The sequence below is a fragment of the Myotis davidii genome, unplaced genomic scaffold (genome assembly GCF_000327345.1).
Source record: "Myotis davidii unplaced genomic scaffold, ASM32734v1 scaffold37, whole genome shotgun sequence".
Taxonomy (NCBI): Eukaryota; Metazoa; Chordata; class Mammalia; order Chiroptera; family Vespertilionidae; genus Myotis; species Myotis davidii.
Genome location: NW_006289395.1, coordinates 2,343,899 through 2,354,878, shown reverse-complemented (window position 1 = coordinate 2,354,878; position 10,980 = coordinate 2,343,899). Strand labels below are relative to the sequence as shown.

The 10,980-nt window shown below is 54.8% G+C and overlaps 1 protein-coding gene across 1 annotated transcript; it reads left to right on the top strand.

The window, feature by feature from the left end:
* The first annotated feature begins 4,559 nt into the window (after positions 1–4,559).
* Positions 4,560–10,773, top strand: RCVRN (recoverin). The gene is made up of 3 exons (XM_006761682.2): positions 4,560–5,050; positions 7,901–8,012; positions 10,292–10,773. The coding sequence occupies exons 1-3, from the start codon at positions 4,670–4,672 to the stop codon at positions 10,411–10,413; spliced, it is 615 nt and encodes a 204-aa protein (XP_006761745.1). The 5' UTR covers positions 4,560–4,669; the 3' UTR covers positions 10,414–10,773.
* The last annotated feature ends 207 nt before the right edge of the window (positions 10,774–10,980 follow it).

Sequence of the window (10,980 nt, the reverse complement as noted above, 5' to 3'; positions counted from 1 at the left end):
TCACCGCATCCCCACCCCCACTCCTAGGAGTCTTATTTCTGTCCGGCCTGTCTTGAAGGGAGGGACCCAACTCCTGCGGCTGCAGGTTGTCGTGAGACTAAGACAAGTGACAGAGCATGTCCCCCTCCCCCTCACCATCTAGACGCTGGGCCGGGCTCTAGGGCGCCTCTGCTGCGAGGTGCCTCTGAGGGAGAGGGGCAGTGACCACCTCTGACCTCTCGGGGCGCTGTTCAGGGGACACTGACCCTTTGTGTTTCAGGGAGATTCCTGATGGGATTGCAAGGGTGAATGCAAAGGGTCCGGCACATGGGTGCTCTACTGGGCACATGGGTGCTCTACAGAGGTCCCAGGGGCAAGAGCACTGGACTGGCCGCTCTGCTGTCTCATTTGTCCCATGACCTGAAGTCACTTCCCCTCCCGGGACCTCTGTGGACCCATCTGTCAACGGAGACGCTCCCTTCCAGCGTCATATACAGCAGCCTGGCTCTTGGGAGCCGTGGCCTCTGGGCGGCCATGTGGACCCGGGGACAGACATTCAAAGGGACCCCAGCCCCCCTTGGTGATGGGCCCCGAGTCTGCATCTGGGCCCTGCCCACAGGAGGGAGGCGAGGGGGCGGAGGGGCATGGCCGTCCTTTCGCAGACACGAGCACATCACAAACCCTACGAAGGTGGAATTTTCTAACAAAATAAACTTGCTTGTTTGGTCTGTTTTCTGTAACTTTTGCTAAATACTTTATACATTTTTAATGTTGCGAAGCTGTGTCTCCTGCCAGCATTCCTCATCCCGGTATGAATGTGTTTACTTCGAATTGTATATCCTTCCCCTCTGGCTGCCTAGATCGGTAAATAAAATCGATGTAATATAATTTATAAGTAACACTGTTGAAACTCCGATCCCTATGGGGGCGCCCTTCCTGCCCCCTGTAATAGCATTTGTGTGTATTAATGCTGAAGAATTAAATGTTTAAAGGGTTTAAATTTTGAAGGCATTTGCTATCTATAATTGTTCTGCGTTATCATAAAAGCATTTTCAGGAAGTTAAATGCGCTCCCATTTTTTCCCCCCGGCTCTGTGTGGACACTTAAGATGCTTAGAGTCACCCCATGGGAAATAAACTGTCCAGCGACGCTGGTCCCACTGGGTGACCCTCCCTCCTGGAGCGCGGCCATGCTCTCCTTTGTACAAATGGTCTTTGCATTCCTCCAGGCTCCCGGGATCGGTGATAAGTTTCTCCTGATGGCTTAGCAAAGGGCCAAGAGGCACCTGGGCACTGGCCTGCCACAAAGGTGCCACGCTGCCGTACCCACACACTTGGCCCCAGCCTCGTCGGCTCTCCTGGTGACTTATCCCTATAGACACAAGGGGATCCTGGCTATAGTTTCTCATCTCATCCATCCATCCCTTCCTCACTTCGTGCCATAATTATTCAGCACCTACTACACTGTTCCAGGTCCTGGGAACAACGCGCATGAAACAAGCCGGGGGGAAGGTCATCTTGTCTTTGAGCTCAGAGCAGGGGAAGGGGGAGGAATAGGGGTGGGGGCTGGGGGCTAAGACAGCTCCTGATTTGGGGTGCAAGCAGGGCCAGCCTCTGGCAAGAGCCTGCTTCTTGCAGTCAAGGTCAGGGTCAGGGAGACACACTTCAAGACTGACTGGAGACGAGCCTTCTCCCCAGTGGTTTTCGGGGTTCGGGGAGAGTTTATGGTCCCAGCTCAGACTTAACAAATCCACTCACAATACATCATCTCCAACAACTTGTTTGACTAAGGAGCATAAACTCTCCCTCTGATAGAAGATGTTTATGCAGGTTTTCAAACAAACCTCCAGGTCACGACCCCTCTCTCAGCAGCATCAACACAGCTGCCTGTGGTCCCCTCCAGCGGTCCGGCCCCTCCGGGCACAGCAACCTGAAGAATGTGGACAGTGCCAGGCTGCCTCTGACCGGTTCCAGCTCCTTCCTTCCTTGCCCTTGGAAAGGGCAGAGAGGTCGGGGGCTAGAGGGGGGCGGCTCCAGCTACCTCTGTGTTAACCCACGGCACTGTTTCCTTGTCCACATCTTCTGTTGTCATGGCAACCCCAGCTCCTCACCTATACAAATGGAGCTTCTTGCCCCCTTGGCTCGGGCCGTGGTAATGTCTCAAGAAGAGCCCTGGATGGGAGCCTGCGAACCTGGGCTTTCCTCCCGCGTTGCCATTTAGCTGCCCTGTGACCCGGGCAGGCGGAGTGTGCCTGGGAGCTCCGTTTCTCCCTGTAACACCGGCCTGGCCTCACCTGTAGGCTTGGTGCGTATAGCCCGGGACCAGGAGGCACTTCTCATCGCCTCTCACACCTGGTTCCGAGGTCAGGGGTGAAGCCTCAGCCTCATTCCATGGCCTGGGTTTGTTTTGTTTGTTTTTTTAGTCCAGTGACTGTCCAATTTCTAACTGCTCTTGAGAACAAATGCCTTGCTACAGGATAGTGAAATCTAGAACAAGAGAAAGGGCTCCTAATCTATGCTAATACAAAAGTAATATGCTAATTAGACCTGGTCGACCGGACATCTTCTGGTCATCCTTCCGAACAAAGCCACAGTGGTGGGTATTGAGGCAGAGGCAGTTAGGGGCAATGAGGCCAGCAGAGGAGCAGTTAGGGGTGATCAGGCAGGCAGGTGAGTGGTGAGGAGCCAGAGGTCCCTGCGGGATCAGGCCTAAACCAGCAGTCAGACATCCCCCAAGGGTCTCGGATTGGAGAGGGTGCAGTCCGGGCTGAGAGACCCCCCCACCCCCCGAGCATGAATTTCATGCACCGGGCCTCTAATAAGAAATAATGTGCTCTCACAACTAATGGGGGAAAGGAGTGAGTACACACACACACGCAACCACACACACACCTAACATGAAGGCCTCCTGAGGAAGACTCTGGAGCCACAGGGGGTGCGAGGGCAGGAGGGATGGTCAGCACTGCTGGTGCCTGAACTTCTCAGTCCTTCCTAAGCAGCATGCAGGTGGGCCGGGCAGGTGGCTTCCCCAGCAGCAGGGCTGCTGGCCCCGGCCATTAGCCTGTTGTGATAGGGTGCAAACCCTAACTCACCGCCTGGAGAGTGTGGGGTTTATTCTTTGTTGTTATGAGCCCTGAGCAAAGAGGAGACATCTCTTCCATCCAATTTGGCAATTTTGGGGGTCCAGGTTCACGCCCCTCCAGCACTGTGCTCAGCCAAGCCAGGGCACTGCCGACCTCTCCTGTGGGTGATGAGAAGTCAGGTACAAAACACTCACTAGGGTTCCTCCTGTGTCCAGTGCTCGTGGCTGAGCCGACCGTGGGGATGTGAAGGCTTCCCTTGCAAGGCTCCCTACCTCCCATGCACCCATCCACTCACCCCCCAAGCACGTGGAGTCTGCTAGTCCAGGCATCAGGCTGGGGGCAAACTGGCAACCTGCGAGCTGACACCATGCTTTTAAAATGTTTGAATTGACTCTCAAAGTTTAAAAGTTTGGAAATTGCATCTAAAAATCTGATTTCTGGGTTTCTCTTGGATAATCACTGGGCCATAATCCCATATGACCACATCCAAATGGAGTTGAACACTGGCATGTATGACACAGGCCTCACCACTCCCTACTGTCTCCCTGATCCAGTTGTTTCACTCCCCCCCCCCTTCCCTTGCTGGCTCCCATAGGCAGTTTAGTTTTGGATCCCTGTTGTAGGTGAATAATAACAAAAATTGACATGTATTTAGCACTTAGCATGTGCTGGGCTCTGTTCTAAGTATGTTGCACATATCTACCCATTTCAGCCTCACGAAAACAATGACATAGACACTGTTATCTATTATCATGCCTGTTCACTGAAGGAATACTCACCGAAGGCCTCCACCTGCCAGGCACGCACCGATCTGGCAATGAAGATGCAGCTGGGAAACAGACAGGCAGATCCTCCATCCACGGACCTTTCATTCCCGGGAGGGGACAGACAGACAGCACATGGGATAAGTAAAGAGGAAGCCAGAAGGTGTGCGGGGGAGGGAGCAAAATAAAGCAGGATGAACAGTCTGGGGTGCTGAGGGTGGGGCTGGGCTGTGCAATTGCAAACAGAGTGGGCAGTATAGGCCTGGCTGAGGGGACAGTTCAGGAAGCCAGGAAGGAGGGGAAGGGCCAGGAGACGAGCTTTCGGGCAGAGAAAGGTTCCAAAACGTCGCCTCAGGTCACACAGCTAATAAATTGCCAAGTTGGGATTTGAGCCCAGGCGGTGGGCTGAGCCTGGCCCTGCACCGGAGGGCTCAGTGGAAGAGGAGACCCTCTGAGTTAGAGGAGTTAGGGCGGGGCACAGGCTGGGACATCCTGGCACGGAGAGAGCTGGAGTTGGGGGTGGGGAGCGATGAGCCAGGGCCAGCGGGGAAGACCTTGGCCCAGGGCTTGGGCCCTGAAGGGTCTGACCTCCCGCCCTGTCCTCCCAGAGGCCAGAATGGACTGAGCACCTGCGGCCAGCTCTCTCCTTTAATCTCAGGGGGGTTCTGGGAGCTCGCCGGCCGCCCCTCCCAGGTCTGGGCCCCTCCTCCCTCCAAGTACTGGGGTGAACCTGCTGCAAATCCTCCTAATCCGCCGGCGGCTCCGTGGGTCTGTGTCCAGTGGCAGCCTGAGACCTCGCCGCTCCCTCCCACGCACCCACCCACGGAGCCCAGCCGCCTCGCCCATGGGGAACAGCCGGAGCGGGGCCCTGTCCCGGGAGATCCTGGAGGAGCTGCAGGTGAGCACGCAGTTCACGCAGGAGGAGCTGTGCGCCTGGTACCAGTCCTTCCTCAGGGAGTGCCCGGGCGGCCGCATCACGCGCCAGCAGTTCCAGGGCATCTACGCCAAGTTCTTCCCGGACGCCGACCCCAAGGCCTACGCGGAGCACGTGTTCCGCAGCTTCGACGCCAACAGCGACGGCACCCTGGACTTCAAGGAGTACGTGGTCGCCCTGCACATGACCACGGCCGGCCGGCCCAGCCAGAAGCTGGAGTGGGCCTTCTCGCTCTACGATGTGGACGGCAACGGGGCCATCAGCAAGAGCGAAGTGCTGGAGATCGTCATGGTCAGTCTTCAGTCTCCACCCTCCACCCTTTGCAGGGCTGGGGTCACCCAGGTCAGGGCGCAGCTGGGGGAGGGGCTGGAGGGGGCGTAGGGGCCCAGACTTTGTGACCCATATACTGAGATTAACGGAAGGCTGGGCATTTTCCCACAGCTTCGTTTCCCTCCTAAAAAGAATCTGGGTATTTCCTATGATTGCCTTTTTTTTTTTTCCTTCCATCCTTCCTTCTTCCTTCCTTCCTCCCTCCTTCCTTCTTTCCTCTGTTCATTAAATGCCCCTTCAACACCTTCAACTGTGCACGGTCAGAGTCCCTGACATGTTTCAGATGCACAGTAGGAGGAGGTGGGGAGGGAGTGAGACCTGGGTTCCGGTTCTGCTGGTCTTCATGGCCCTTCACCGGAGCCCCGGCTCCCTCATCCCGGTGCTCTGGACCAACCCCGGGATGCTCAGGCCCCTGGGAGGCCAGTGCCTGCCACACCCATTCTCCACCCCTGTCCCAACCAGCCTGGGAGCACATCACTTGTGACGATTTTAGGCGTCTTGAAAATAGTCTTATTTAATGTAAAAGTAATTCGTGTGATTTAGAAACATATGCAAAAGAAAAGTTAAACTTACCTTTAATTTCATCATCCAGAGAAAACGGTCAACGCATCGGTATATACATTTCCAGTCTTTTAGCTTTATATTTTAAACTAAGTTTAGAGCTATGAAATATTCATATAGGATTTTTATACTTTTTTCGGTTACTATTTTATGATGAATGTTTTTCATAACAGTATACATTCCTCCAAGCCATATTTAATAGCTGCTTAGAATTTTAGTTATGGAAATGTCATAAAATTATTTAACCATTCCTAAATTTGGGACAGTTAGGATGTTTCTATTTGCCCTATTATATTATGTATATTTACCTTCATTTAGTATCTTTTTACCTGATCTTTTTTTATCCCTCTACCTCATGCCACTTGCTATATTTTTCTACTGACATTCCCATTAAGAGGGAGACTGTTTTCATGGTTTTTATACTTTTGATGCATTTGTAACCCTGCTTTCATTCGCACAGCTCTTCCTCCCTCATTAGGTGACACCATGAATACAATAGCTGAGCATGCAGACTCTGCTCGGGCCTCCGGTCAAGGGCAGGCATGTGTGGGAACCTCACTGGGCAGGGCCTTCAGATCAAACTTCTCTGAATTGGCAGGTGGCATGGGATGGAGACCACATCCTCAGAACCACCTAAAGGATGCCAGGCCCAGCAGAGGCCTATAAGTTGGTGCTTCTTGAGAAAAAGGAGGAGGAATGGGGGAGGGGGGGAGGAAGGGAGGGAAAGGAGAAAGGGTGGGGAGGAGAATCCATGGCCGAGGCTGTGCAAGGTGGTGCCAAGGCTCTGTCACTCACCAGATCACTACGTCACTAGCCTTGAAGCCAGAAATTACAGATTCTTGTCCCAGCTATGCCACCAACTAGCTTCATGGCCTTGGAAAACCATATAACCTCCCAGGGCCCAGCGTGAGCATCCTATGGTTCTTTCTCGGTTCTTTCATGGAGGCCTTGATAGATGGTCTGTTCTTGGTGTTGGAAGCAGGATGGGGCAGGCAGCCCGTTACTCCCAGCGTTTAGCCACCAAGCCTCCACGTGGTTCCCATGGCTCAGGACAGAGAGAGGAGCCAACAGAGTCACCTCCCCTCTGGCTGCTGGGCGCCTGCCAGCTGAGGCTGCTTCCCCAGCTGCTGGCTCAATTCCTTGCTCCTTGCTGTAGCGGGGGAGAGTAGGGGGTCGCTGTAAGGGCACTTCTCAGCGTGTTGACCTCCCCTCCAGGCTAATTTATAGGCATGACTGCCCCTGCCTGGCTGTGCTTCCGGGTCTCCAAGGTGCGCTTCCTACTGCCACCCAACATGTCGCCTGCACCCGAGCCTGCCCCCAGCTGGTGGAATCCTAGTGACCTAGAGCTGGATGGGCCACTCGAGACCACCTGTCCCTCTCCCTGACCACAGGGGCAGAGGCACTTCCTGCTTTGCCCCCATCACACATGCGCACATCCGGATCCTTTGTCAGTGAGCGTGGAGGGAGGAGTGAAGGCTCCTAGAGTCTAAAGCTCAACCTCCCTCTCGGTCCCTTCCTGGGCGGAAGGGTAACTGAGGGTCTTCCTGAGCCCTGGGGAGGCCTTTGGGAAGCCTGTTGAGGCCTCCCCTATCCCTCCCCAGCCATTGGAATGCTCTCCGAGGCATCAGCTGGCGAGTGGCACAATGCAAACTAAACCCAAAGCGGCTGGGCTAGGAGCTCTGCTCATCTGCTTCCAGCTGCGTGACACTCAGCCAGTTAATCGGCTCGGTTTCTTCGTCTGTAAAATGGGGCCATGAATGCACATCTCATAAGGCTGGGAAGGTTGCATGTAAAATGCTCAGGAAAGTGGCACATGTTAGGCGCTCAGCAAATGTTAGCCCTTGTTAGGCCACCCGGCTGGGCCACCAGGTACCACATGGACCTGGGAGAAGCTGATAGGTTTTCTAAAATTTCTAGGCAGGAGGCTCAAGGGAATGGTTCCCAAACTGCAGCCTCGGGCTGCCATGGGATGACACCAGGAAGCTTTTTCCATTTTTTTTTTTTTAAGTAAAATGAAAGTCATATGTCTGCATGGTCAGGAAATGCAAACAGTACAGAAAGGGACAAATAAGAAGCGAAAGCCTTCCTCCCCCCTCCCCCAGGCTCCCCATCCAGCTGAAGGTCTCAGAAACACAGGTGCCCGCCCAGGAGCTGATTGACAGGCCAGCCGGGCCTGGGACCTGCGCTCCACCCCAGGGCTGCAGCCTCCGCGGCTCCTTCTGACCAGCCGTTCCTCTTGCTTCCCTGCAGGCGATATTCAAGATGATCAATCCCGAGGACGCCAAGCACCTGCCAGAGGACGAGAACACCCCTGAGAAGCGAGCCGACAAGATCTGGGGCTTCTTTGGAAAGAAGGATGACGGTGAATGCCTTCTCCCGCGTGGCCTTTGCTTCACAGTCGCGGCTGTTTCCGGCTGATCCTGCCAACATGTGGCCTTCCTAAGCCAGTGCCCAGGAGATGGGGACACCTCGCCCCGCCATGCACTGCAGGGCTGGCTGGGGCCTCGGGGAGTGGACAGAGGCCACAGGTCCAGCCCTGCTCCCCGTGGAGCTGCCACTGTGGTGGGGATGGTGCCCCGTCCCAGGCTTATACGGCCCGTGGCTGCCTCATGGGGAGAAGGAAGGCTCCGAGGGGTTGGGGGGCTTCTGAAGAAAACAGCTTTGGTTAAAACAGCCACATTGAAGCAATAGGAAGAAGGAAAGGCAACAGCCCCTTAGACGTTTGTACACAGACGCCAAGTTTAGAGGAATTCCAAGCACTTTCTGTTAGAGAAGGTGTCAGTTCCCAGACACTGGGGTTTGCTTCGCTTGTTTTCCAAAACGCTTTCTAAGAGTTAGAGCAAACTTTAGCCCAGTCTGGGTCGGGATTAGCCTGGGGTCCCAAGTAAGCGGGATCTCATTTCTACGGTTTCCCTGAGGAAGTTAACTTGGGTCCTGGAGAAGCTGACCCAAGTGGACGTCACAGGAGGTGGCGGTGGGTGTGGGGGGCTGCCGTATTCCTCCTGCCAGGTGGTGCGTATGTCCTTCCCCGTGCCCACATGGGATGAGGCCTGGCTCCCAAACTTGGCTTTGATGGTGGGGGTTCCAAGCTCTTTGTGATTTTGACAGGGCAGCTAGGGCTTTACATTTCCCCACCTAGACCTGCAGGGAACCTGCCTGGGTCCTAATCCGGGTGTTCAAAAGGCCTGGAACATAAGCTAATGGGCGTGCAATTCGGTTCAGCCACCGACTACGTGCAGGCAACTCTGAGCATATGCATGATCTGAAAGAGCACTGTTTCTTTTAGAGTTATTTCTACATGTGACTGTCTTCCCCAGCCCACCAAGGGGCCAGGGATTTTACCTCACTTCCTTTGAAGCCACACCCTGCCCTCCACCCTCTAAGTGACCTCAGCCCCAAGCACGGTGGCTCTGGCTCAGAGGAACCGCTAGTGGAGAGCACTGAACTGGACAGAACTGAACCCGGAGGCTGGGTGAGGCGCTCTCCTGGTCCCACAGGGAGATGGATGGCAGATGCAGAGATGCAAAGGGAAGAGTCGTGGAGGAGATGTCAGCTGAGAATCAGGGGCCTCTTCACAAGCCAGGCTCTCCCTGGCACCCCCCTGGACCCCTCAACTTTCACACCCTTCTCTAGAGTGAATGTTGCTCCCTCCTTCTCAACTGAAATTGTTTACTTTGCTCCAGGCCCCAAAAGTTCTTCCAGAATGTGAGGCTCAGACCTAGAGTAATACTCAAGATACTTAATAACCAGCAAGGCAGGGCATTGCCAATCAGAAGAGAAGCGTAACTGAAGTGCACCCTGGACCCCTCAGTAGTGCCAGCATTAACCTCTCCTTACTGGTTCAGGGGGAGGTGCAGGTTGGGTATCTGGGGCAGGGGTGGGAGTACCCTGGGGGCGCTAAGACGCAACACCAAGAGTTTCCTGGGCCAAGGACTTTACCTCATTTCCCTCTTCGCCACACCCTGCCTTCCACCCTCTGAAGTGACCTCAGCCCCAAGCACGGTGGCTCTGGCTCAGAGGAACCGCTAGTGGAGAGCACTGAACTGGACAGAACTGAACCCGGAGGCTGGGCGAGGCGCTCTCCTGGCCCCCAGGGGAGGGGGAGGGGAGATGCAGAGATGCAGAGGGAGAGTCGTGGAGGAGCTGTCAGCTGAGAATGAGGGGCTGCCCATGTGCTGGGGTGGTGGGCCAGAGAGACCTCTTCACAAGCCAGGCTCTCCCTGGCACCCCCCTGGACCCCTCAACTTTCACACCCTTCTCTAGAGTGAATGTTGCTCCCTCCTTCTCAACTGAAATTGTTTACTTTGCTCCAGGCCCCAAAAGTTCTTCCAGAATGTGAGGCTCAGACCTAGAGTAATACTCAAGATACTTAATAACCAGCAAGGCAGGGCATTGCCAATCAGAAGAGAAGCGTAACTGAAGTGCACCCTGGACCCCTCAGTAGTGCCAGCATTAACCTCTCCTTACTGGTTCAGGGGGAGGTGCAGGTTGGGTATCTGGGGCAGGGGTGGGAGTACCCTGGGGGCGCTAAGACGCAAGGTTTTCATGATGGACACATCTGCACAGGGCCTGCTGGCAGGTGTCAGCCTTGTGGCAGCTTGAAACAGCCAGTCCTGACTGTGGTATTTTCTCCATCCGCAGATAAACTTACAGAGGAGGAGTTCATCGAGGGGACCTTGGCCAACAAGGAAATTCTGCGGCTGATCCAGTTTGAGCCTCAGAAAGTGAAGGAAAGGTTAAAGGAAAAGGAAAAGGACCCCTGATGCCAACTGCTCAGCTCTCCTGCCTCCCCTTACCACTCACATAAGCACACGAATACACATGCGTGCGCACACACACGCACGCGTGCTCACAAACACACCCCAGCGGCCAAGAGAGAGGCCGCCAAACCCACAGCACAGCTCCCCGCCAAATGGAAGTGTCTTTAGCATCTGCTGGTTCCTCCTTCCCTGTCTTTAGAGCCCCTCCCATGACGCCGCCTCCCCTCCCCTGCCCACCAGCCAGGCCTCCCATGATAATCCCAGGATTAGGTCACAAGAGTCCTAAATATTACCCCTGTGTAAGCTCCTTTGTGGATTGCTGGGTAAGCAGGTTCTAATAAATGCAAGAGTTGCTGGACACACGGCCCCTGGTTGTTCTTGAACTGGAAACAGAAATGATTTGTGTGGCCTCGGCCGCCAAGGCAAGAATGTGTTGCCATTGCAGTGGTTACCAGGGCGCTGGGACTCCGTTGTGAAGAAGGTGGACACGGCCCTGCTCTCGCAGGGCTCAGGGTGCAGAGGGGACTGCAGACCTGGCAGCAGCCATGACCAGTGGGACGTTACCATGGA

Bases quoted from the DNA above. Each gene is read 5' to 3' on its own strand.
- RCVRN (XM_006761682.2), top strand. From the start codon at position 4,670: ATGGGGAACAGCCGGAGCGGGGCCCTGTCCCGGGAGATCCTGGAGGAG. The intron at 5,051-7,900 runs GTCAGTCTTCAG...GCTTCCCTGCAG, and splicing joins AAGTGCTGGAGATCGTCATG to GCGATATTCAAGATGATCAA. The intron at 8,013-10,291 runs GTGAATGCCTTC...CTCCATCCGCAG, and splicing joins CTTTGGAAAGAAGGATGACG to ATAAACTTACAGAGGAGGAG.